This window comes from Vespula vulgaris, chromosome 2 (assembly GCF_905475345.1).
Source record: "Vespula vulgaris chromosome 2, iyVesVulg1.1, whole genome shotgun sequence".
Taxonomy (NCBI): Eukaryota; Metazoa; Arthropoda; class Insecta; order Hymenoptera; family Vespidae; genus Vespula; species Vespula vulgaris.
In genome coordinates this window covers 3,080,855-3,108,639 of record NC_066587.1, presented here as the reverse complement: position 1 = coordinate 3,108,639, position 27,785 = coordinate 3,080,855, and the positions used below count along the sequence as shown (strand labels likewise).

Below are 27,785 nucleotides of genomic sequence, written 5' to 3'. Positions count from 1 at the left end.
AAAGTTCGTCATATACCTGCAAACTTTTTTTCAGAATAAAAGAAGCATTTCCAACAAACAACCTTTCGTCACGGCTGCTCTTTTCGAGACACGATACCTACTTTCGAAAGATCCCGAATAGAAAAATCCCGATGAAGATCAAGATGAAGATCAAGATCTTCGGCAAATTCTACTGATACAATAATACCGTAAATAATAGATACAGTAGTAAATAGAAAGATCTATCGATGGGTAAACATTTTCCAGAGAAGAGGAATTCTTCGATATCATTCATTATTCGATTGGTTATTTTGATCAAGTAAATATAATCGATGACATAGGGATAAAATTATCAACCTAATTCTTCGAAATTTCTCTTTCAAAACGATCAAAAAACATTTTGAACAATCTTCCAAGCTCTTAGGAATAAATTTGAAGAATTGTTTCTACCATACGGTAGCGTTAAGAAATTGAGCACTGTCTCTCGCGGGGGTGTACAAATAATTCAGATGATAAACGAATTAAGTCGGAATGGGATGATGAAAGGCACATTTAGGGGTGCTCAAGGCAACCCTCGGGTCCTGCCTTAATGCGAGCGCTGATGTAGCAGAGTGTTTGACCCCTCGACTATCCAGTAGCAAGAGAGACAAAGAGAGATAGAGAGAGATAGAGATAGAGAGAGAGGGAAAATTTGGAATACGAACGTAGTAGCATGGCTCATGAATCAAGTCGCATTAGTGAGAGAGAACGAGGCAGGGACTGTCGGGACTGTTACCAATCTACCACTCTGACTCCGAGTAGATTGGATTCTCGAGCTTTATTCGATTACTCGCCGTACGAACGCGACCTAACGAGTGCAATCTCCTACAAGTAGAAGAAAGGGATAAAAAGAGAAATAGAAAGAGAGAGAACGAGAATAATGTGAACTTAAAACGGAATCTTCGAAAAATTCGATTGCCCTAACTCGAACTCAATAAAATTTATCCAAAGAACTAAACTGATTTAAACTTTGGAAAAAAATATATCTAACATCTCTGCACAACATTATCCAGCAAATAGATATTCTTTGTCATACCCACAACACGTTACCTACTATTCACGATCGTGATCTAAAAGAAAAAATCTCCGCGTGCAAGCTGTTTTTCCTGCTGGATGGGAGCGCACCTGCTTTTTTACCTGAAGGAAATATCTGATGCAAATATTTTCGAAATAGAGGAAAATTTTCGACGGGGAAAAAAGATAAAACTCGAAAAACAACGATTATTTAGAAGCGAAGAAGTTATGTTTCTATTAGAATAAAGATAGATGAACTATCTTATCACGTTGGCCTCGATGAATGGATGAACGAATGAACGAATGAACGAATGAATGAATGAATGCATAAATAAACGAAAAAACGAACGAGCGAATGAATAAATAAACGAATAAATAAATAAATAAATAAATAAATAAATAACCGGGAAACGCAGGTTCAGTGGACATGGCGGTGAGGATATAGGAGGAAGAGGGTGAGTCGGGTGAGTCGAGACGAGTGAGGACGTGCGGTAAAGGGGTGGAATGGACAGAGAGGAGGTATAGAGGATAGGCGTGGCGAGAGAGAGCAGAGGCGCACGCTCGAAACTCGCGTTGAGGCGCACGTCGACTCGAAAGGCGGGACTGGCCGAAGTTGCAAAGGCGGATCGAGCTTGAAGCCGGCGTGCTGTGGCGCGTCGAAAACGAACCTTTCCTCTCTCTTCCTCTCCCTCTCCTTCTCTCTCTTTCTCATTGTCTGTCTGTGTCTCTCTCTCTCTCTCTCTCTCTCTCTCTCTCTCTCTCTCTCTCTGTTTATCCGTCTTCTTTAACCGTGAACGAGCAAGCGAGGGAGCGAGCGCGCGCGGTGCTCGGCGTGATCGCGCGCGCGGCACGATTCGAGTCGCCGCCGTCGAGGAACGTCGTACGCGCGGACGAGAGAGCACCTGCCGCTTTTTCTCGTAATATCGTAGCTAAAGCGAGCAGAAGAGATTCTCGAACGAAAACGCATCGTCGAGTGTGTTTTTATACCGAAGGAGGACACTACGATTAGGATGAACGCGAGAACAATCTCGATCTTCCTCGGGATGAGCAGAACGAGAAGACAGAAGGGTTCGGTGAGCTGCTGAAGAGAAAAAGGGGGAATCAAGATTTTCTTCTTCTTCTTCTTCTTCTTCTCCTTCTCCTTCTCCTTCTTCTTCTGTTCCCTTTTTCTTTTTTTCATTCGAATCATCGAATTCTCTCTGTTATTTCTTTTCCCCTCTTTCGTCACCTCCATCCCTCGGTCTCGTAAGTGAAAAAATGTTGGTGCCGCAGGAAATGATGGCGGCTCAGTCGAAGATGCTTTATCAAATCAACAAGTATTACGGAGAACGCGTGCAAGCACGTATGGGACAGGTACAGAAGACGATAAGAGAAGTCTGTAAGGTCGTGCAGGATGTGTTAAAGGAGGTTGAGGTACAAGAGCCACGCTTCATATCCTCGCTGACCGAGTGCAACGGTCGTTACGAGGGTCTCGAAGTGATTTCACCGGGGGAATTTGAGGTGGTGCTATACCTGAATCAAATGGGCGTCTTCAACTTCGTCGACGACGGCACCCTGCCGGGTTGCGCCGTTTTAAAGCTTAGCGACGGCCGCAAGAGGTCCATGTCTCTTTGGGTAGAATTCATCACCGCGAGCGGTTACTTGTCCGCGAGAAAGATCCGATCGAGATTTCAGACCTTGGTGGCCCAGGCCTGTGACAAGTGTACTTATCGAGACTCCGTTAAAATGATAGCCGATACTACCGAGGTGAAGCTACGTATTCGAGAGAGATACGTCGTTCAAATCACACCGGCATTCAAGTGTTCCGGCGTGTGGCCAAGATCGGCAGCTCATTGGCCGATCCCCCATATTCCCTGGCCTCATCCTAATCTCGTCGCGGAAGTCAAAACCGAGGGTTTCGATCTTCTTTCGAAGGAGAGCGTTGCTTTGCAAGGGAAACAATCGGCGATGGAAGGAGACGCCTGGGTGTTGAGTTTTACCGAGGCCGAGACCAGACTCTTGCAGGGTGGCTGCCGACGCAAATGTTTGAGCATTCTTAAAACTCTCAGAGATCGACACCTCGATCTTCCTGGCAATCCGGTAACGAGTTATCACATGAAGACCTTACTCCTTTACGAGTGCGAGAAACATCCTCTCGAAGCCGAATGGGACGAGGCTTGCTTGGCCGATCGAATGAACGGCATCTTTTTGCAACTTATTTCTTGTCTCCAATGTCGAAGATGTCCTCATTATTTTCTACCGAACCTCGACTTGTTCAAAGGAAAATCACCCAGCGGCTTGGAAAACGCCGCCAAACAAGTTTGGAGACTGACCAGAGAATTGTTGACCAACAGCCGTGCTCTCGAGAAACTTTAGCGATCTTCCCTTAGATGCAACATATCTTTCGTGATACTTTGAAGATAAAAGAAAAGACAAGTGTGCATTAATGAACTGTTCTTGAAATAAAAGCCTCCCTTTAATTCGCCGCAACATTTCGCGCAATAAGGTTACAATTCATTCTCTGTTACTATATTTAATTACTTTAAATACGAAACATATTTGAATCGAATCGTCGAAGTTCTTCACCTGCCACTTTACGTAATGCTTTTCGTTCAATCGACCGAATGTTCCGGTTTAAAATACGAAGAACGAACGTTCGACATTTCACATATTTCGTGAAAAAATTGTACTTTCCTACATAAATCTATCATTCCCCTATATACATCTATTATCCATCGACGCAAAGCGTATTGTAATTCTATCTGTTTCGATCTTAAAAAAATAAAATTGAAGAACATTTATAACCATTTATAAAAGCGAGCTTACGGCAAAAGAAAGAACTGCGATTTCATTGCGCATCGTTACGTGTAAATAATTTTTGATATTATTTAAACGATATTTATTATTAATATACCTAATCGAATCGCTATTTAAAATTATAAGACGACGATGTACATAATAAATGCATTTATCTCGATGTAAAAAAAAAAGAGAAAGAAAGAGAAAAAAAGGAACAAAATGAGCCATGTCTTTCTATAATCGACAAACAACTGTGATGGAATCGATGACACTTTAACGACTTATTTATCATGCTCGAGCATAATCTAGGTAACGATTATTGTCTCCGTAATACGTAGTTATCGAGTACTTTCGAGAGAACGACTTGGTGTTCGGCGTAGCAGCGACTATCATTTTTATTACCCCCTTTTGCATTTTATTACGTCGGCATCCTATCTTAATTCTATCCTAACGTTTCTCTTCCTACCATCATCGATGCTCGAACGACGCTGTTTAAACTCCCGTCGGATAATTTTCGTGCTTCGCGGCGCGTGTCAAATTCATCGAATGCTGCCACTCGATCGCTACCGTTCTTACATCGATCAATACATCGTTTCCAAATGGTAGATCGACTTAATTACCATCACGATTACACTTATTAATGATTCGTGTTACATATGTCCTTTGCTTCGGATGTCCTATTCGCTTTGTGAATAATTTTACATTTTACTGCGATAATACTATCACCTAACTTTGTCTACTATTTTTCATCGAATTCTACTTCACCTGCTCTATTTATCATCGTAAAAGAAAATATAAAAACTTTTGCATTTTTTTATCTTAAAAATGAAATTTACATTCATTTTGCTTAATTCTTCTTCCTTTTTTGAAACAGATAGATTCGTTTCTTTAAAAGTCCACAAATTAAAAGTCCGTACGAAAAGTGATTAACCGAATGAAAAATGATTATTCGAGGGAATTCATTCAACAAAGTACGAGAATCATTAATCCTCTTAATTATCCGCCCAAGATATTTCAGTTCATTTCAGGTTAACACATAGCTCTTTGTCAAGCCGCACCCATATAGCATGACCATCGAATAATAACTTTCTCATGCACGATCTAATGAATCAATCTCTCAAACGGAAATGATCAAACAAAGATAGAATTTAACAATCGTAAAATCGGAAAAGCAAAAGTAAAAACGAGGAAAAGCTATAACGATAAAACATCGACGGAAACTAAATCGAAGGAAAATAAATACGATGGAATTGAAATTACGATCGCTATAGCCAAGTTAGGGATGAAAAACCATGAGAAGGGTAAGAATGGGGAGGAAGAGGGGTGAGTTTTTGGATCGTAGAGAGGTTAGCCGGTACAACCATTCGCACACGTAGGTTACTCACACATGCACAAATAAGTAAGTAAGCATACTGTACTATATTATAGGCAGACGAGTATGATAGTGTTGGTGAGTCGTGGCGTGGTCGGAAAGTCGGATCGATTGTTTCGCGTCGACGTTGGAACTCTCCGCCCTATGGTGGTCGAGCTAACCGAGGATTGGTCGAATTAACGCAAACCGGGGGCGTTACCAAACCATGAAGCACGATCACGCGAGAAAGCCGACACGCCTCCAACTAGCAGCAGGGAAGGACGATTGGATCTACGAAGGTGGAAAGCGGCGCAGTCGACAATCTGCTCCTGCACGGAGACCCTCGTTCGTCTCCTTCTCCTGCATCGTTCGTGTCTCCGATAAGAAATATTCGAGAAACGCAAAGAGTACGAAGGAGCGTTCGTTCGTGAGATAAAAAAAGAGAAAAAAGCAAAAAGAAATAGAACAAAAAAGGCTAAGGGAGTAAAAGATAAAAAAAGGAAGATTTTTTGGAACGGGAAGAAAAAAGAACTGGACGAGATCATGTGTCCCGTCCGATTGAATTTTTTTTGATAGAAGATAAGACCGAGAGTAGAAAAAAGACGGGATTAAATTTAAGAATGCGGTGATCGAATTCGTTGGAAAAAACGGAGAAGCCCTCCGGGCTTCTTAAAGGATTTCTGGGAAGGAGCCCGGGCCGAGTCAGGCCGGTCCCGGTGCAAAGATGTTGGTGCCGGCTGAGATGCTGGCCGCTCAGTCGAAGATGGTTTACCAGATCAACAAGTACTTCGGGGAACGCGTGATGGGTAGGAAGAGTCAAGTGGCAAAAACGATTCAGGAAGTTTGCAGGGTTGTGCAGGATGTACTTAAGGAAGTCGAGGTACAGGAGCCTCGTTTCATCTCTTCTCTTACGGATTACAACGGTCGATTCGACGGTCTAGATGTGATCTCACCTACCGAGTTCGAGATCGTCATCTATCTCAATCAAATGGGTGTATTAAACTTCGTCGACGACGGCACGTTGCCTGGATGTGCGGTGTTGAAACTCAGCGACGGTAGAAAGAGATCGATGTCACTTTGGGTAGAGTTCATAACGGCGAGCGGATACCTATCAGCTAGAAAAATTCGATCGAGGTTTCAAACGTTGGTTGCCCAGGCTTGCGACAAGTGTGCCTATAGGGACTCGGTCAAAATGATAGCAGACACGACGGAAGTTAAGTTACGGATACGCGAGAGATACATCGTACAAATCACGCCCGCGTTTAAGTGCGCCGGACTCTGGCCAAGATCGGCCTCTCATTGGCCAATCGCACATATACCATGGCCACATCCGAATATCGTCGCGGAAGTTAAGGCAGAGGGTTTCGATATGCTCTCGAAGGAATGTATCGGACTTCAGGGAAAACAGTCGGCCATGGAGGGCGATGCCTGGGCGTTGTCCTTCATCGATGCTGAAAATCGACTACTCCAAGGTGCTAGCAGAAAGCGTTGTCTGAGTATTCTCAAGACCCTTAGGGATCGACACCTTGATTTACCGGGCAATCCTGTCACCAGTTATCACATGAAGACATTGTTACTTTACGAATGTGAAAAGCACCCTCACGAGGCCGAATGGGACGAGGCCTGTCTAGGCGATCGAATCAATGGCATTTTCTTACAACTTATTTCCTGTCTCCAATGTCGAAGATGTCCTCACTACTTCCTACCTAACCTTGATCTCTTCAAAGGGAAATCACCTAGTGGCTTGGAAAACGCAGCTAAACAAGTCTGGAGACTAACGAGAGAATTACTGACGAATAGCCGAGCATTGGAGAAGCTCTAGTTTACAAAAAAACAAAGAAGAGAAAAATATTCGATCGTAAATACAATATTAAAACGTTTTTAACGATCGATCGATTCCTAGAATCGACATCGAACGCTAGTTTCTCATTCACCGAGCGTTCTCATCTTTCGGAGACATCAACGACAAAAGAAAAAAATAAAAACGTACCCAGTGATTTTTGTGATCGTGCAACGAACGGCTCGCGTTTACGAGTTAGTGCCATAATTATCTACATTGACGTTCCGTCTTAAAAAAAGCAATTCGTTTCTTTCCTTTCGACGTACTTACTCCCTTTTTTCTACTTGCGCGGAGAAGCTGCCGTCGCTCGGATGGATCGCGTTTTCTCGTCTCTCTAAAAAGAAACGCGGATTGGCCCTTTGTCGTTCGCGATCATCATCTATAAGAAACTCAATAAGATAGTGAAAATGAGTGTGTCTATTGACAAAAAGGAAAAGGAATGAGAAAATACGACGAATTTTCATGCTCTATCAAAATGTTACACGATACAAAGGGTCAATCGTTTTTCATCGACTGTTTTGTTTCCCGCCGCTATGTAAATAATATTTGAAAGATATTTATTAAACTGTGTAACGAAATGTAAAATACAGTACCTATTTATACGAAACCTTCGACGCGTTTTCTTCGATCAAACATCACGAAACCATTCCTACTCTTTTCATCTTTTCTATTTCTTTCTTTCTTTCTTACTATCCTAACGATCGTTCTCCGAAAATCAAAGCCTCGTAAATTTCTCGATCGTTGTTGGTAAGATCGTTAAACGTTTCGTTCGATAAACGAGCTGGCTCGTGGAGTGCGAGTTAGGTCTCATAAATTTTATACTCTCTCACACTTTTTTGTCCTTTCTTCGATTCTTAAAACGTCTATGAATATGAATATAAAGGAGAGAATTTTCTACTTTGTCATTTCTTTTTCTTCCGCGTTTTTTTCCGGTTTTTACGCGATTGGTACAATTTTAAAAGCGTGTTTACCTACTTATAAGGCAGACATATAGATAAGTTGATTAGAAATTTATCGTAATGCGTCCTAGCTTCAAAACACTTGCCCTTATTTAATGATATAAATGTTAACATGAAAAACTAGTTTCAAACAAACATGCTAAACAATCGCTAAACATCATTATCGTTACTTATCACGAACATTACGCAAATTGTAATGTTCTTACATTTTATGTCAGTATTTACTTAATCATGAATATAGTGTACGAGAACTAGTTTCACATCGTGTATTATAATTACTAACGTATAATACTCGCAGAATATTTTAATTATTTTACTTTTTATAAGAATTTTAATTCTAACCGTAAGAATTAATAATCCTATTTACATACATTATTATATATTCAGATTTGAAAAACAATTTTATCGTATTACGTTGAAGAATAAAAAAGTACAATTTTTAATTTTTCTTCATTAATTATTAATCAAGATAAAATCGATAAATGGGTCGTTAAAAAATTTATGCAAAAGAAAATGATAATGAATCTATCTAGTGATAAAACGTTTAATGAGAAGTAACATTGTACGTGTTAGAAATGAATTTAAATGAAATATTTTCAAGCTTTGTCGACACGATCGATTCTAAAACGCGTATCAAATGTAATGGTACAACTCTGACTGACAGAAACGAGCGTGAAACTGGCAGCGTTTCAAGCAATATTACTAATAATCTTGTTTATCTTCGTGCATCACAGAAATTTCAAATAATCTTCTACTTACTATCAAGTGCGAAGAAGTAAACTTGCGAAGTAAGTAACTCTAACTCGTCTCAAAGTTCCCGCACAAAATTATTTACAGAAATAAATGCCCGTTCTATCTATACCGAAAATTCGTTTGATAAAGTTAAATGGTAGATAACGTACGCGAAGCTCAAGAGAGATCGAAAAATAAATAGCGTGACCAGGCTCGTTAGCTTTAAAATGAGCTTATATCTTTGTCATAAAATATGTGTACGAAAGATAACGGTTCTTGGAAATAGTTCATGCTTTTTTTCTCTTTCTTCTTTTCTTTTTGTTGTCGCTAAATATATTTCATTCTAAAAACGAATAAACCTGTAAGAAAGAAGGAGAAGAAAATAATGAACTTGTCTAAGGATATTCCCGTCAAAATTAAAATTTAGAGGTTAATTAAGAAATACGTAACTAATGCTTGGTATGAAAGCAAAAAGAAATATGAACAGTTAATTACTATTGACGCTGATAGGATAAACCATATAGATTTTAGATCATTCGTATAATCGATCATTGCATAATCTGTACCAAGGAGTTGTCAGACGCTATTTCTAATAGCATAAAAAAACAGAAGCAACAAGGAATAATCTGTAAGATATTTATTATAGGTACGCACGTTCGTAAAAAGTTGATTAGAATAAATTATTAATATCTTGTATAGTTCGCATAATTTCTAGGTAGTTGAATGATTAAACGATCTCATATTATTAATCGTTTGATCTACACTTATAAAGTGAATATTACTGATCATTATTTGAAATTTCTGCTCCTTAATATTTTATTACCTACATCGTAACTATCCATTTTATGCAATTATTATTTCAGTCTTTATTTAGCAATCTATCGATAAAATGTCCTGTGCAATAATAATATTTTATATCTACGAGGAAGTTCTTCGAACTTTTCGAGTTTTTTTCCTTGTTTATTCTTTCGAATATTATCTGAATGTAGTATTTTAAGTTCGAATTGAGACATGCCGCGATAGGATGTTTCACGGATAAGAAACTAAGAAAATCACCTATTAGGGAATACACTCTTCGCTTTCGTATCATCGGTTAATCGCGACAGAGATAAGACGATTCCTTAAAATGTTTCGAGGAGCTATTGAATGAAGGTGCACGTATTTCAGAAAATACGAATTCTGCCTGTGCAAAATGTCCGTTCGCTATCTCGCAGTAGGAAACCCGATCACCGGACGAAGAGGAGCGGAATTTTCAACGAATCACGAGTAGGTGAGAGAGAGAGAGAGATAGAGAGAGAGAGAGAGAGAGAGAGAGAGAGAAACGAAGGTAAAGGGTCTACAGAAAGAGAGAAAGAGAGAGAGAGAGAGAAGTATGCAAACGACGAGGAGTCATTCTCCTTTTTTTCACGACGACGATCTTTCGAATGACCGGCAACAAGGATCCTCCGTATCGACGCATCGAGTGGTCCTAAAACTCGAATCGTGTCGCTACGAAAAGACAAAATGAAATAGAAAAAGAAAGGGGAAAAAAATCTAGGAAAAGAGAAATAAGAAGAAGAAGGAGAAGAAGAAGATCAGGAAGCGGATGACGAAAGAAGGCAGAATAGACGAAGAAGTTAAAGGAAAGAGGAGAAGAAGATGAAAACGAAGAGATTGAAGAAGAAGACGAAGAAGAAGATGAGCGTAGGATGTAAAAGAGAGAAAGAGAGAGAGAGAGACAGACAGACAGAGAGAAAGAGACAGAGAGATAGAGAAAGAGAGAGAGTCGGGTTCGTGCCGGCTCATTCCATCTCTTTCTTCCACGTTCCTTCTTTAGGGTGATCTCGGCTGGTCCTCGTCGGTTGCCAGGACCTCCGCTATAAAACGCTCAGATAAAGCCGCGATGTTTATATGCGGGGATCGCAAGCAAGCGAGAGGAGTGCCGCGTGGAAGGAGAGAGAGATATACCTGCTGGCCGAGCGCCGACAAAATAATAAGACAAAAGGCACACGGGGGTGGGGGGTGGACGACGGTGGTGGCGACGGAGGAGAAGAGAGAGAAAGAGAGAGAGAGAGAAGGAGAAGGAGAGGAGAGCGAAGTGAGGGGGAAGAAAACCGGACAGGAATGCACGCACGGACGAACTCGAGGCTCGTTGCAGCCTTCTTGCAGCCTCGCTTCCAAAGCCATCCTCCTTATCTTCCGTACCTACTTCGAGCGAGTTCTCAAAGCTAACTTTTGGTTTCTTACTTCAACGACACGATCGTTAATAGTTATTTAATAGTCTCTCACTTTTACTAACGCCTTTCGGTACCTAATTTCTTCTAACAAGGACCGGTTCAATCTATATTGCCTTATAACGAATAGAACTCTTCAAACGATTTTGTGTAATACATTTACTCTCGCACTTGCATTTCTTTTTGTATAAAAAAAGAAAAAAAGACAAGATAATAAAAATATATAATAACGATTGGCTATAGAAGAGAACTTTTTTGAATAATATTTTGAGATAGTTAAGTACTTGACTACTTACTTGCCGAATATTCTACATTATGAAAATACTTTAATAAGATCGAAGACCCTTAACTTATCTGCCCATGCATCTTTATCTACTCTCTCTCTCTCTCTCTCTCTCTCTCTCTCTCTCTCTCTCTCTTTCTTTCTCTCTCCTTCTCTCTCTTCTCTCTTTCTTTCACTCTACTCTTTTATTTCATTCTTTTTCTCTCTTTTTTCTTCTTATGAGCGCAGACACGCAAACTCGCGATATGCACGCGCGTTTAACGTATACTCGTCGTCGACGACGAGCGAGCACGAGGACACGCTCGACAAAGATCGCCATAATCGATATCGACGGAAGTACTCGTGCTACGCTCTTTGATGTTTTATACTGGCAGCGTTAAGGAACGTGACCTTCCCAATTGTACTTTTTAATGATTTAAATAACAAAACAAATATCTATACGAGGTATGATCAGAATTCGTGTCTTCTTTCTTTCTGTTAGAGACACGAATAAAATGTTTAAAAAAGTAAAGAAAAAGGATAAAAAAAAAAAAGAAAAAGAAAATTAAATCCAGACGATATTCACCACTTTCTGCAAAACTTTTTCATTTCTTCTTGCACGCGAGCTTCGATAAAATCATACTGGCACGACGTGGTAGAGAGAATCATGGAAGGAAGGATTGTAAAAATAACACGAATACTTTTTCACCGGACTTACGCGGGTCTTGTAAATTTTGGCGACGATAGTATAAATACCTTATATTTTATAAATTCTCGATGCTTTTTATCCTTCTTTATTGCAAAAAAAAATTTATTGCTTTTTTTTTTTTATTGAATTTCACGATCGTATTCTTAACGAAAAAACAAAGAAGAAAAAAAAACAAAAAGAAAACCCCATCGATAGAAATGTTTAACGTGTTTTTTCCTACACCTTATGTTCCTTTATCCTCTCGTAAGAATTCGCAATATAACCTCTACTGGTCTTTTCACGTAAAAAAAAATATCTACATTCACGACATTAATTTTATCGATATCACGCTCGTAAAGTTACACCGTTATCTCGTGAGTTCTTAGTGCACTTATCGAATTCTCCATGATACTCTACCTTTCGTTTTTTCTTCTTATGTTCGAAATGCATCAAGTAGGTATATGATATATCTGCCTCTCTCTCTCTCTCTCTCTCTTTTCTCATTTTTATCCGAAATCTTTAATTTCGTCGATATAATTTTCAAAAAGAATGGTATATAAAAAGAAATCCATTTTCTAAGCATAACTCGTCCTCTTAAATGAAACCCATAGAAACGTGAGAAAAGAAGAAGAGGAACGTCGCAGGAGATTTAAATTCTTATCGCGAAGAACGAATACGCCAGAAATTACGCGCCTTTCCTTTATCGCGTCCCGCATACCAAAACGATTGCACAACACAAGAAATGTATATCGTATCGAGATATCGTCGCGAGATTCTTATACTTGACTTTACTCGTGATTAACGAGAGAATGTCGGTAGCAGATGCGAATGAATTTAAAATAAACGGCGCGAGCTTTACCGGCGATCATTGAATTTATATCGTCGTCCTTTCGATCGGATAAAATTTTATTTCGTGATGACTTTAAAGCGGAAGACGACGATACCGTGACAGATACCATCGAAGCAATCGATATTTCTTGTCAAATCTTGAGAATTTCTTTGAAGCCGACGACTCGTATTTCATCTTACTTCGAAGAGATTAATTCTAATGATGTATAATACGTTCGCATTATTATACGCGATCGTACGATCGATCGGATTGCACTTATGCAAGGATCTAATCAATAATAGTTAATCTTGAAAATATTATCAGAGAAAATTGTTTACTTCGAATCGCATTATCGTAATTTGATTTAACATTGTTATTTCAAATTTCGAAAGAAAAGAAAATTAGAATTAAAAACGGCAAAATCGACGATAAGTATTAAAACGATAGATACAGATCGTCTGAAAATGTTTCGAGGGCTCGTCTCTTTTTCGGGGTCACATGTGCGCTCTCGTCGTCGTCCGCGACGTTGAAACCCACCCTCCGTTCCTCCCCGTACCCAAAGTCTGAGAAGACTCCACTTACCGTCGGCATTATCCTACGAGCCGTTACAGCTTTATGAGCAAAACCACTTAGTGTATCGTCGCCGTGGGACTCCGTTAGGTCATTGCGTGTTGATATGAAACATTGATGAGAAAACGAATAAGGGGTGTCGCGTAGAGCGATCAAGGGGTAGTTTCGAGAAGCTATACGAGGATCTTCGAAAAGCAACCTGTCGGAGAGGACGAAGAAAAAAATGTCTTATCTCTTGAATTTTATTTAAAATGAATACGCGAACAAATAAAAGTATCTACGTATAACTAAATTTTAATTATTACTTCGGCCAAATTATTTTCTCATGTTTTTAAAATTTTCTAAGATTATTTTAATTATCCCAAAAGATACCAGTAAAAAGAAAACAGAATATAGAATTATCGGGTTCGAAATGTGTTACACGAAACTGTAATCTCATACTTTAAAAGACTCTTATCTCATACTCGCGTCACCGTACTCGTAGTCTCGCCTACTTTACGTCGCGATTTCCTTTAACGATTAAAAAAGATTGGGATGGTATTTACGAAGAACAAGAATACCCTCTTTCTCCTTTTCTCTTTTTTAAACCTTCATTTGCTTTTCAGGAGAGCCGATGTTCCTCTTATTATTATTTTTGGAGAATACGAAATTAATGTGGGTTATTGGATAAGAGAAACAAAGTAGGAAAGCGGATCTTTTACGGCCTGACTCGCGTGTTCACCCAATGGCGTGGATAACGACTTCGAGTGGGTGAGAAAAGTGTCATGGACATCCGGTGATCTGGTTAACGTCTTCCATGGACCACTCTCGTCTCTTTCTTTCTCTCTTCAGAAGAGATCTTTGCCTCTTTAAATGCATCCGATTCTAACGGAAGGCAACTATACTGGCGGCTCTCTTTGTTCTCTCTATCCTTTTTTTTGAGGAAGAGAGAGAAAGAGAGAGAGAGAGAGATAGAGAAAGAGACAGAAATTTGGAGGAGACTTGTTTTCGATTCGGTCCGGTAGCTGAATATATATATATATATATATATATATATATATATATATATATATATATATATATATATATATATATATATACACACACACAAATATACATAACAGCAAATGCGTCGAAATCTGGCGTGGTAAATCAAGCGGCAGACCAAGAGAGTACTTTACGTTAAATGCGCTAAACGTTCTCGGATATTATACAGTTTAGAACGTGTTGCCCGCCATTTTTCACTGCTCGTTTCTCTTGCCGGAAATAAGAGAAGAAATGAGAAAAGGTTATATGTTCAGATCGTAGTCGATTTGTAAGATATTTTTTCTGAAGGCCACGAACGTTCTACATTTTGCGATTATTGAAATTTATGTGTACGCATGTCCTACGTACAGTCGACAATGTCAGTTTTCTTAAATAAAAAAGCAATCGAATTATAGTACAAGAAAGTATCGTGTGACGTTTAAGAAATATGTAAGCCTGTATTGGCACGTGGCATCGCAATTTTAAGAAGTACGTAATCACTTTATCCCGCTCGTATAATTTATGACCGTAATATCCGGAAAATTCTCGATTGATATAAACGATCGCAGGGTAGGAAAAAAATGTTATTTCCCTATGACCAAGTTCGTACGAAAGTTTCGCCTTCGATATTTCACCTGAAACGACTTTCGAAGAAATATGGACAAGGTTTAAAAACGATCGATACCGTCTAGTTGTTTTATAAAATATAAGGAAAAAAAAGAAGATATAATAATATCGATCTCTAGAGAAAAGATGAGAGAGCGATTTTAAAAAGCGTTTCTACTAGCTCGAGGAAAACAAATTGAATCGCCCACCGACCTTCGTGATACCATTACCATTGAAAGGGGTAAAGGACGGCTTAAGTGCAGGCGCAATATAATTTATCAGTCCAGAGGGAGACGATTATTAACGAGTCTTGCCACTTCAAACGTCTCTAATTTCGTCGCATGAAGGACAAATTACTTAACGTATAACAAAATCATAATACTCACGAACGTACTCTACCTATAAATAATACCATACCGTTTGTTAATATCTACAAACGAATGTAAGAAAATTCAAATAGATTCGAATAAATTGACTTCATTTGAAAATACGATCTTATTTAAGTCATTAGTTATATACTTATATTAAAGAGATTATCACGATCAATCATCACGAATTATTCAATAGTTTAGATCGATAAAGATATATCCCGATCGAAAAGAAATATCTATTCTGAAAAATCGCGGACATATAATCTCTCAGATATCAAACTTGAAATTCGATTAATCCGAAATTCGAAGTAGCGTGGGCGGAACCAACAAAGGGAAACACTATCACGGAGATTTATGTCTTGAAAATTGTCGAAGGAATACGAGGGCTATCTATACGAACGAATTACAAGGGGATGCTGCTGCCGTTTCATGAGCAGACGTCGAGAAGGGAAAATCGGTAGTCATCCAGTTTCTCCCTAGGGAGATTGAACGCGCAAACGTCGTACGCGCTCGTCGCGATGGGAACGTTCTAGAGCGGAGGTGGAAGGCAAGGCGAAAAACAACGACAACGGCGTTTATTTTTGGAGTAGCAGGATAGATGCATCCTTTTGCTTGAATTATCGTTGCGAGCTACGATACGTTAGAGAAACCTTTTTTTCCAACTTTTCTTCTTTTTTCGCTCTTCCGACTTCTTTTACATCGCCCCAAGAAAACAACTTTCTTTCTCTCTCTCTCTCTCTTTCTTGGTTTTTCTTCTTCTTTTTCTTCTTTATTCTTTCTCTTTCTCCGTTTACTCGTCTCCGCCAGACGAAAAGCTTTCTTTTCTTCAAGTCCAACTAGTATATATCGCCTGTTTACGTTCGTAACTTCAAAGACGCAGCCCGTAGCTATTTCACGATACGAGCAAAGCGCTTTGCTACCACGTCGAAGGAACATCGAAGTCGAAGCTCTAATGCTACCCTGTAAACGTTCATTTCTTTCTTTGTGAGCAAGCGATGTGCATAGTTATGCGCTACGTATATCTACTGGCCGACTGGTCGTTAGACAGACGCGTCGTCGTCTTACGACCGATTTACTTACCGGTAACTACGAACCAACTATCTTTCCCTGGTCGCAAGAGACAAATCGATAGCCATGTTTCTCTAATACGATATTCAACTTCAAAAGCAAGCAGAAAAAGATCGGATTATAATTCGTAGGACTACGAGTTATCGTTACGTTGAATTCGTTAAATGATTCGATTGATTATTTACGAAAAATATCGAATTTTCGAGCTTCCGATCGATTTATCGAGTACTTCTCGACTTTGTTAGAGCTCAATCTCGAGATTGTATTTATGTTTGTCCGAGAAGAAAAGTATTTTAACATTATCGAAGACTTCTACGTCAAGAGAAGAAAAAAAAAGAACTTTGCGCAGAGATTAAAAACCAAAGAATAAATTTATAAAATCTATGGACATCTTCGAAGTACGCTCGAAGGTGATTTTGAATCGATGAATAATTAATTATTAATAGGAAGACGGTAGTAGATAAACTTTATATCCTAAACGTACAAGCAACTTGTTATAAGAAACACATAGAAACATGTAAATGATGTTAATGGCTGCGATTTACCGCGTATCACATAACTTATTTAATCTTTCGATCATCCCTCCATTTTGTCAATACGATCGTCTATAGAATCGTTTAATCGAAATCATTCGGCGAGACTTTAAAACCTTAGAAGGAAAAAAATTACCTCATCGGTCGCGCGCCTCTCTCGTAACTGATAAAAATAAACTTTTACGGATATAAGGAGGAGAAAAAAGAAGAGAAGGAGGAGGAGGAGGAGGAGGAGAAAGAGAAGGAGGTGAAGAAGGTGAAGGAGGAGAAGAAGGAGGAAAGAAAAGGTGTTCACGTCGCGGTATTCGTAGCTTGTTTCTCGCATGCCACGATGTCGTGAATACTAAGTGGACCAACGTTCTCGCTTTAGCCAGTCTACGACTAAAGTGTCCGGTTTATGTGTGGAGACGTTCTTTTCGAGAGAAATATCAGTGTCTCGAGAACGAGAGAAAGAGAAAGAGAAAGAGAAAGAGAAAGAAAAAGAGAAGAGATGGAATGACCGGTAGTCGCTCACGTGCGACGGCGACGTTAACGTCTTCGACCTTCCCCGTAATAATTCGTCCTCGTCTTCTTGCTCGTTTCTCGTATCATTTGGCCCGAGCCCACGAAAACGCGACTCCTTCGTCTCCTCGTTCCATCTCATCTTCCCTTTTTAAACTTTACTCTCTTCTCTAATCCAATCGGACACATGTACTTAATAGCAACGTTTAGTAACGGCTAATTTAATCGCACCGTCTTGCATTTCTCGCTTGAAAAGACGAAGAAGATTCGCGGGCCGATCATTTCGATGATTATTCTTGGAACGAGTATAAACGCGAATACGCGCGGACAATAGCAATAAGATAGCAAAATGTTAATATGGTAATTAGAATGAGTAAAAGGAGAGAAAGAAAGAAAGAGAGAAAGAGAGAAAGAGAGAGAGAAAGAGAGAGAGAGAGAGAGTGTGTGTGTGACTGATCGATGCTCTTAGCAACCTGTTTGAGAATGCAAAATGTAAGGACGAGCGTTTAGAATCGATTGTACGCGTGCCAATTCGTCGCGTGAATGAGCATTAAGATGGATCTCGAGTTCTCCGATTCATTCCGTTAGAGATCTACGCCAGTTCTGATTCATGATATAGCCACTGTGAAAGCGATTAACGTGAAAGCGATTTATTTTTCGATAGTTCCGAGATATTCATTAACGTCGTTCCGTAATTAACGCCAAGATGATTCAATCGAGCTGTTTCAAGATGTTTCTAAAGATGTTTTAAGATCGGTACGATGAAATCTTGTCGTGCCCGAGTAGAATGTTTTCGCTTAGTGAATCTCGACGAGCTGCCAACGATTAATCCAGGCTGACTAGAGAGAGAGAGAGAGAGAGAGAGAGAGAGAGAGAGAAAGGAAAAAAGGAAAAGAGACAGAGGGTGGTTTAGAACAGGACCGTAACCTTATATCTACGGAACCCCGTTCGACTAAGCTCGAGTTAGAAAAAGAGAGAGAAAAATGAGAAAGAAGAGGGAGGCCTCTTTCCAGGGCCGATCTCATATCGTATTTCGTGTTATTCAAATGTCCAACAATGCTATTAAAGGATTTCTCGGGTAATCCTTTCCCCGCAGTTGGCGAAGAGAGGGATAGAGGAGCTGGGTTTGGTTCATGGCGAGAACATCGAACGGCACAAAGCGTCGGACATTTGCGCCGGGACACAAACGGACGCAAACAGGCGCAGGACAATGGCGACTGGGGCCTATCTCGCGAGCTTTGTTCTTGCCGATCGCGAACCTCTCTCTTGTTCCTACCTATGTTTTTTTTTTCTCCAGCTTTCTCCTTACAGCCCTAGCTACCAGTACCAAAAGGGTTTCTTTTTCCGATCAACGGTACTCGTATAGTTCGACTTCCGGTAGAGTGGAATTTTTAGATTTTTCCGAATGATAAACCAGATCATTTTTTTCGATTAAAAGTTTACAAAAGGATTTGAATATAAAGGGACAATTATTAATGGTTCTTATAAAAATAGCTTTCGTTTGTATATGTATGCTAAGGTTTGTCGGATAAAGTTTAAAAGAACGATAAATAAATAAATGTTACTTCGATTTCTCAAAATCTATTATCAAAATTTGTATGAAGTCACGTTCAAAGCGGTAATGACGTCAATAATCGTCAGTGGCAGAAAAGGAAAACTGGCACGACTTGTATCTGAATTTTAGTATCGCCCTATTACATTCAAGCTTTCAGAAATGGGTAGAGAACGAGCGTCGTGATCGCATGGGAATGAAGTCATCACTAACAGAGCGAGAGAAAGAGAAAGAGAACGACAGAGCAAAGCTGAAGTCAACCCTCATTGCATTCCGAGCGTTGGCTCGGAAACAATCACATTACATTTTGTAGATCAATTCTCGATTTTCTGTATCTCCCTCATCCACAAATGTTAGACAAGTTTTCCATCTTCCTTCTAGCTTCCCCTTCTTATCTAACGTAATCTAACGATTGGTTAATGAATGGATTTAATCGTAATTAAGTCAATTGAATCTTCCTTCAGCGTATATCATATTCCATTATCTACTTTCTTTTCGAAGATATCGTTTGTTAAAAAAACAATAAAAAAAATAGAGAAAAAAAAAAAACAAGATCTTCACAGATTCACACACAGAAAAGAAATTCTCAAATATTAGCAAGAAATGTATGTATCGATCAGACGAGTCAGAAGTTTTTACAAGAACGACCGTACAGCTATATCGAAATATCTAATAAAAAAATAAGTTGAAAGTACAACTGGCTCTAAAAGTGATATCCCTTAAAAAAGTGACGCGTGAACAAATGACGATAGCACTTTTTGTGGCTCCCGTGGCCGGTGGATTCGTAATAACTTCCACTCGAAGGAATTTCTCGACGGAGAAGGACGCCAGAGAAGAGTCAAGGATCATTAAATCGCATATTATAAATGCATTAAATACATTGGAGGGATGAGTCAGAGTGTTCCCGATCGGACAGAGAAAGCGGGTACTCGGATTCTGGGGAGGGTGGCAGGTGGCGCCAATTTTACGGGCCGACGCTCGTGACGGATGTAACGAGACGCGAGCGATTCTGCTCGCGCGAGCGCGCTCCTGTGCATTTGGTGCGAGCGAGTTCGTCACACGTGGTCGCTTCACTGGGCACGATGTCATGGTTTGTTTTATGGGAAACAGGGACTGCGGAGAGTCCACCATTATGCTTAGTTTCTGTTACAAAAGGGGCTGCTGAAGATTCTACGAAATCATTCCCCTCTGTTAAAGCTTCGATCTAACGACTAAATATACTCAGCAAGTATTCTAATCGATTATCCAAATCGATTTACGATTCACAAACCGATATTACTGGTTTGAACGAGAAATATAAGATATCGGACTCGAGGATCGAACTACGGATAAAATATCAATCCTTTCCGCACACTCTCCATTTCAACTTCTAAATATGGTTTAGAAAAAAAGAGAAGGAAAAGGAAGGGAAAGAGAAAAAAGGAAATATTACAGTTCGACATTAGCATAACACGAACAAGGGAACGAAGACGTTTTCCATTACCTGGCTCATTAATCATACCCGACTGACCCACGTTCGACGCGAACTACCCATTTCGCGGACCGTTCCAAAAGATGGAGGTTTTATCGATCTTCTCGAAGTTGCTACGCAAGATGTGTAAAGAAAGAAAGAAAAATAGAGAGAGAGAAACAAACAAACAAACAAACAGAAACAATACAATAAGAATACGCAAGAGATTATCAACTTTTGAGTATCAACTAATCGGATATATCATATCGAAAGTATTATGTTTGAAATCACACACGTCCCTTTTTGGCGAGCCTTTCTTTCGTCGCTTTTCCACAGCAGTTGTGTCTTCTTTGCCTGGTATAGATAGCGCGCGTGGCTCATTAGGACTAATGAGTAATGAGCCGATGATTAGAGGAGGCGGGCCGGAGGCGTGGCGCCACCTTGATCTTGCCGCCGAGTGGAACGAGTTGAGAAAAGCGATCCTTTTGTTTCTTTTACGTTTGCTGCTTCTTCCTATTCTTTCTTTCCTCATCCTCATCTTTTTCTCTATCTTTTTTCTTTTTTTTTCTTTTTTCTAGATATACACCATCTATCCTTTTCTCTTCTACATCGTTCCTTCCACTGGTGAATTCAACTTTGCTCAAACGATAAAGAAGTACGACTAGAATCTCGCAGGACGAGGTCCTGGAGTATCACGTTACCAGGTACCTCCTTCGTGGCAAGACCCTCTTCCACTTTAACTTAGTTCCTCGAAGGAAAGAAACTCGAGATTCTATGTCGGACTTTTTCGCATTCTTACCATAGAACGTTAATTTACATTCAGTTGTAACAAAGACTCGTGTCTGATTATTTCTTTTCTTCTTTCTTTTCTTTTTTTGTTTTAATTTTTTTGAAATTATATTTATAATAAAACATACAGTTGTAACAATAAAGTTCTTGATAGATCGATGTTTCAATAAATCTTTTAAAAACTATCGGTAAACGTATCGAATTCAAACTGTGAATACTTTTTTTTTTCACACAAATTGGCAAAATATCAATGGATGTATGGAAATAATGTTTCGACGAGAATAAAAAGAAATCATTGTCAGTTTGGATCCTTGATGCCCGAGGCGTCGTAATTCCCGTGTCAGAATGCTAACGTCAATTTCGTCGCGGCTCTTCTGACGGGACGATGCTTTGATTAGGTCGTTAAGTTTGCTAATGCACCCATAAAAACCTACTAATTTAACGAATGATGCCGGAGTTCTTTCTTCCCTCTTCGGCTTATTTTCTTCTTTTACATCGTTTTCCTCTACTATTACGTTGCAACAAGATTTTCTAACTTTTGCCGAGCCATTCTCCCGACGATGGAAAAGAAACAGGGAAGTCTTTTCTCTTCTTACATAAAACCTTTCGGGTTTCTTCAATTTTTCTCGCGAAGATCACCGAAGATTACTGGCATCGTGTGCGTTCTTCAACGAAGCCGCGCTATCGTAAAGATCTTAGTTTTATGGCCTGAGATTTTCATTAAATATATCTTGTATCATAATTTGTTGATTACCTCGATAATAGAAAGCAAACCAATTACGATACTGAATTGTATACTATTGAAAATATTATCTCAATTTTCTTGCCGATAATAGAAACTAACGAAGTATCCATTAAGTTAATCAATCATGTAAGAAAATCCATATATTTTTTTTTTTAATACCGTAATAAAGATACGAACGATCTAGGTATTTCTATCTAGGAATAAGAATAAGTATAGATGGATAGAAGCAGAGTAAAAGAGAGAGAGAGAGAGAGAAAGAGAAAGAGAAAGAGAAAAAGAGAGAGAAAGAAAGAGGAAGAAAGAAGGAAAGAGAAAGCACGCGTGTTTGGGGCCACAGAGTCGATGTCCCGCGGCTAGTGTCAACGTTTGACTTTACGAGGGAGCTGGCAGGCACAAGAATGAGAGAAAGCCCGTGGCTCGCAGGGGTTCCAGGTTCACAATGGCCACCCGTCGCGGCGAGACCAGCCCCCTCGACTCCCGAACGAGTTAATGTTATCCCGCGCCATCCTTGTGTAGTTGCGTTTCTATTAAATAGACGTCAATCGTGCGATTCGCCGAAGATTTATATCCCGCGATGATAGACAGGGATGGGCTTGAACAATATGAGAAATAAATAGGAGGAAAGAGTAGAGACACTATTTTTTAATAAATGTCTACAGTATGCAATCCTTATCTCGTCAATTCAAACGGACTTCTTTTTTCTGTTTTCTTTTTTTTCTTCTGTCCTACCACGATCGTAAAAGATACGAGCGCTCGTCTCCGACTCGATCGATCGTAAAAGTATTTTCTCTGAATTAAAAATAGATAAGGATTCCTCGCGGCTTTGTACTCCGGACTCACGAGGGTGGCGAACATCGGTCTCGGCAGTAATTCATTTCAATCGTTAGCTGTTTCTTAGCTATCTACGAACGGAATGAAACAAAACTTTTCGAATAAAGGACGTCGAACTTTGTGAAGTATCATCAGAAAAAAAAAAGAATAGATGTTTAGGCGATACCAAGCTTTGATGTTTCTTTTTTTCTTTGTTATTTTTTAATTTATTTTATTTTTTTTTTTCATATTCTTTTCTTTTTTTTTTTGAAAGGAAATAAGCGAAGAAAAATCATCGAGGTTGAAGTTTAATTCACCGAGAAACGACGAACGATCAACCCTTCCTAACTTCCTCCCTCGTATGATTTCTCGAATCTTTTTGAATCGAACTGCCACACCATATCGTCGTTCGAAATTCTCTTCAAGAGACACCACTCTTGAGATCCTTATTCTTTATTCTTTATTTTTCGTCTCTCTCTCTCTCTCTCTCTCTCTCTCTCTCTCTCTCTCTCTCTTTCTCTCTCTCTATATCTTTCTTCTTTTTTTATTTTTTTTTCCTTCCAAGACGGTAACCTGATCCTGTTATTCGCGCGACAGAACTCAAGAGAATTCCGCCGCTAGTATGCGTACATCTCGTGCGTCCCCTTTCCTTTTCCTTTTCCTCCTCTTCTTCTTCTTCTTCTTCTTCTTTTTTTACTCTTACTGTTTTCCACGTAGTATAATATGCGTGAAGAAGATCGGGTGGAAGATAAGAGAAACCCTTGGGGTTAACAGCGAGCCAGGTATATATCGAGGACACGAACGACGATCCCGCGTTCGAGTTTCTTCTCTTCCAAAGATGAAAATGTTGCCATCGTTTCTGTACGTTCGGACAAAACGATATCCGATATTTTGTTACGTTCTCGAGTGATTCAAGAAAACAAAAAAAAAAAGAAAGAAAAAATTATGAAATATCCAAAGAGAAAAAAATCCAATAAAATCATGCAAATTGTATCCAGATAATAGATTACGAATAAATTATTAATTCTTTATTATCTCAAATATATTAACGCATATCTAACCGATATGATATCGATTAAAACGAATTTTGAACGAGATCAACTTGAACAATTCGACAATATTAAAAAAGGACAGAAGAGGATTCTTTCTTCCTCGATTGTAAGGTGTCGTGTGTTTTTGAACACAATCATCTTTTTCATTTCTCTTTCCTTGTCTCTCTTAGTCGCTACCCTTCTTCTTTTCGAAGGTAAGTCCAACTGGAAGTCTGTTGGAAAGGGCTGCCTAGGTGACGGCGGCGCCTCAAAACACATCCATCTTCGAGGCCCGGTTTTAGGTCCATCCCTTTGGTCTACCATCCGTAAGGATCCAAGTCGGAGACGAAGACGAAGACGAAGACGAAGACGAAGACGAAGACGAAGAAGAAGACGCAGACGAGAGAAGTAGAGAAGAGAAGACGACGAGAGAGAAACTAACGGAGTACGGAGGAGTAAGGAAGGAGAGGTGAGCTGAGGTTGGAGAGGGGAAAAGGAGAAACTCGAACTGGACGGTTATTTATTAGAGAGGCCTCGTTAAGGTCCATCCTCGTAGCTGAATCTGTTTTCTGGTGAAGGTAGGAAGACCTGTCACACCCGCGTTATTCGAACCGAGACGACGGCATTGTTTTAATCTCCCACCATCGGCCTTTGTCATCGTCCACTACTCGTCGTCTCTCCTTTCTCATCCCTCTCTTACTCTCTCTCTCTCTCTCTCTCTCTCTCTCTCTCTCTCTCTCTCTCTCCTTCGGCGTTCTTTCGATGAACCACGCAAGACTTCTTCTTTCTCTTTCTTCTCGTCGGCCAATCATTTTCTCCAAAGAACGCGGCTCGTTCGCAAACTCTTTTCCCGAGATAAAATCTCGGCTTTCGGATAGTATCTCTTTAAAGGGAACATCCTTACCAAGATGGCTCTCGGTATTCACAATGGGAATTGATTACGTCGGCGTTCGAGAATTAAATAAGCAAGACGGTTCTTCCGACGTGGTGGCGGGTCGCCCTTCGACAACGATACTACGGTAGATCGGAGTTTTTCGCTGCTTCCGAATTTTATTTTTCATCGAATATTATTTGGAAAAATTTTAAAAGCATTTTTCTACGATTAATTTTATTTCTTCTTGTTCTTCTTTCTCTTTTTTAAACGAAAGACTCGACGATTACGTTTATTTATAAGTTTCCTCAAACGTATTTTCTGATAGACGATCTTCGATGAAAAAATCGATGAAATAAATCGTAAAAAGTAAACAATACGTATAAAAAGAATCTACGCATGGATTATGATCCTAGTACCTAATATCTAGTTGAACGGAAAAAAGAAAAAAGAAAAAGAAAAAATAAAATGGGCAATATCAAAGGGAAAAAGACGAGACGGTGGCTGTTTAACCTCAAACCACTTGGTGAGATCGTCGCGCATTTACTTGCGTAATATACAGCTCAGTGTATATCACGACGCAGCAATGCAGCCTGAACGTGGACATTTACGATCGTTGGTCGTAAGAGACGCCTTTTGTAGGACAACGGCGATACAATGTCAGGTGTCCACTTCGGGTAAACGTAGGCCAGTAAACGTGGGCACCACATACGAGAATTTTGTTTTCGATTATCCACCCACCCAACAACCACCCGATTTTATCCACCCACTGTCAAGAGAAAGTAAGATAGGGATAGGGATAGAAAAAGAAAGAAAGAGAAAGAGTCGCTCGCCCACGTTATGCCGAATCAACCGAATCTTTTAATTGCTTGACATCTTTATAGCTCGTATAAAACAATGAATAGTAAGACAGAGTTTCTCGATACGGAGGATGGAAGACGAAACGTCGTATCCCGTGGATCGAAACCATAGAGGATCATGTTCGAAGGGCATCGGTATATCATTTTTACGGTGTCTCAGGAATACGGTAGAGCTTAGGTTTCATCTTCGTTGCTGGAGGTGAGAAGGAAATTCGAGATGGTTACGAGCTAAGGAACATTTCTTTATTTCTCTTTCGATCTTTATATTCGATTTCATCTTTAAAAATATTAAATGTATTATGTATCCGCTTCTCGTTATATTCATGGCGATTAAATTTAATTTGAATTACATATACGTTTAATTATCACTGTGCGTATCGAGTTTGAGTCAGACGTGTCTTAATATTATTCTTCATTAATACGAATTTTTTAAAGCTGAAATTGAAAAGTACGGTCACAGAGGATAATATAGATTCGGAATATCAGCTAGTAGTCACGGCAACAACGACCAAACTTATCGTAGTCTCGTCTTCGCTTTCCATCGTGGTTCAAGGTCTGAGAATAAATCAACCGGTTCGTCGAAGAAGAAAACTCGGGCTGGCTATATACGATGATATATCCCGCGGTTAGGATTAATAACCGTAGTAATTAACGATCGGACGTGAGATCGTTCCGAAATGAGATTCTACGCGACCTTTATAGACGCTCGATCGATCTCATGAACGTAATCAAACTGGATAACTCATTGAGTCGCCAAACCGATTCTTCTTGATTTCTCGATCAGCTGTTAGAAAGAAAGCGCGTAAGTGACGATCATTATTTTTTTCTTTAATCTCACCTTCTCACCTTCTTAACGTTTTCTAAGATGAATAACTCTCGGATATACATATATTTTCTACGTACGTATTACGAACTAGACGAATAATTATTCGTTATTATCGTTATTAACTTTCTCGTAATCAATCTTTTATGAAACCTGACATTACGTTTTATATAATACGTTTTTTTTTCTATTTTTCATAAATGGAACGACCGAAGTGGATTTTATAACGAGCTCGTTTTATGTCATTAAAGCGATATACAGTAATCACAAGCTTTAATGTTTCACTTTAAAGATCACAATTCATTTCTTAAACGTTCATCGAATTTTATTTACTATGTACGATAACGGTTCAACTTTATCGTCTTCGGATTAAGTTCTGATAATTGCCAACTATTTGATAAAACCTTCTATGTAAAGATAATTTTTTTTCAAGCGGAGAAATCTCTCGGTTGTGATTTCGTTACAAAGTATTGCCTCGTTAGATGTAATGTGAGTCGTACACGATCGAGAGAAAATAAATATCTTCTGGGATTGCGATTGCTTCGATGGCAATTGCCGTGAGAGAGCTTCTAAGAAGATATTGAATGCTTTCTAAACGAAAGGTCGTTTGAAAGTGAATTTTCAATGATATATGGATCAATCGTGTGTACGATTTTCAAATGGTATCTATGACGTAACCATCAAATTACCAACAAACATAGATCAATTTTTCAATAATTTGTTTTAAAACAATATTTTCTTCAAAAATTATTTAAATAATTTCCAATTGAATCGATTTACGAAACTGTATTAGAGAGATTATTGAACGAATTGAAAAATACATGTGAATAAAAAAGAAATTGCAAAAAGAATTTAAGGGAGTATTTAGGAGAAAAGAAAAAAAAAACACACACACAAAAAGAAAGAAAGAGGAAGAAGATCGCGATAGTCCTAAAGAGATAATTCGTCGGTAAGGTTTGCTGGTATGGTTGGCCCTTCGGCATTATGGTTGCGGCGTCTGAGGCCGCGGGGGGCGCCGGCGCCGATGCTCGATGCCGGCGCCGGCGCGTAAAATCTCTGCGTTATGATCCCCCTCTTGCTCCACCCTCCCATTGGACCAAGGAACACCTTCTTCGTAAGGTGCTCCCACGACGTTCAGCCTTGCCGACGTCCGGCACCTTCTCTCTCTCTCTCTCTCTCTCTCTCTTTTTTTCTCTCTCTCTCTACATCTTCCTACGTAATTCTTTCTTTTTAAAGATCTCTTTCAAGTATTTTAATATTCAATTTCCAACTCTTTTAACGTCGTTCTATACTTTCGGTAATTCAAATACACCTAAAGGTATCACTCGAAAATATTATTAATTAATTAAAAACAAAACGTAGAAATGTTTTAATTATTCTTCGTATGGATTCAAAGTTTTATCTTCATATCAGTGAAAAATATCCTGATAAAATAAAAAAAGGAAGAAAGAAAGAAAGAAGGAACTTATTGTTTTATAATCACAGAAATGAAATTGATTTCTAATCTTGTTAAATT

The 27,785-nt window shown here is 39.2% G+C and overlaps 3 protein-coding genes across 13 annotated transcripts in view; 2 read left to right on the top strand and 1 right to left on the bottom strand.

Moving 5' to 3' along the window:
- The window catches only part of LOC127072813 (neurobeachin), a 195,799-nt gene that overhangs the window by 25,798 nt on the left and 142,216 nt on the right, over window positions 1–27,785 (bottom strand). The gene's annotated exons all lie outside the window — the stretch shown is intronic.
- Window positions 1,840–4,590, top strand: LOC127072845 (protein mab-21-like). The gene is made up of 2 exons (XM_051013652.1): window positions 1,840–2,105; window positions 2,305–4,590. The coding sequence occupies exons 1-2, from the start codon at window positions 2,043–2,045 to the stop codon at window positions 3,385–3,387; spliced, it is 1,146 nt and encodes a 381-aa protein (XP_050869609.1). The 5' UTR covers window positions 1,840–2,042; the 3' UTR covers window positions 3,388–4,590.
- On the top strand, window positions 5,476–7,608 carry LOC127072848 (protein mab-21). The gene has a single exon (XM_051013656.1). The coding sequence runs from the start codon at window positions 5,886–5,888 to the stop codon at window positions 6,981–6,983; it is 1,098 nt and encodes a 365-aa protein (XP_050869613.1). The 5' UTR covers window positions 5,476–5,885; the 3' UTR covers window positions 6,984–7,608.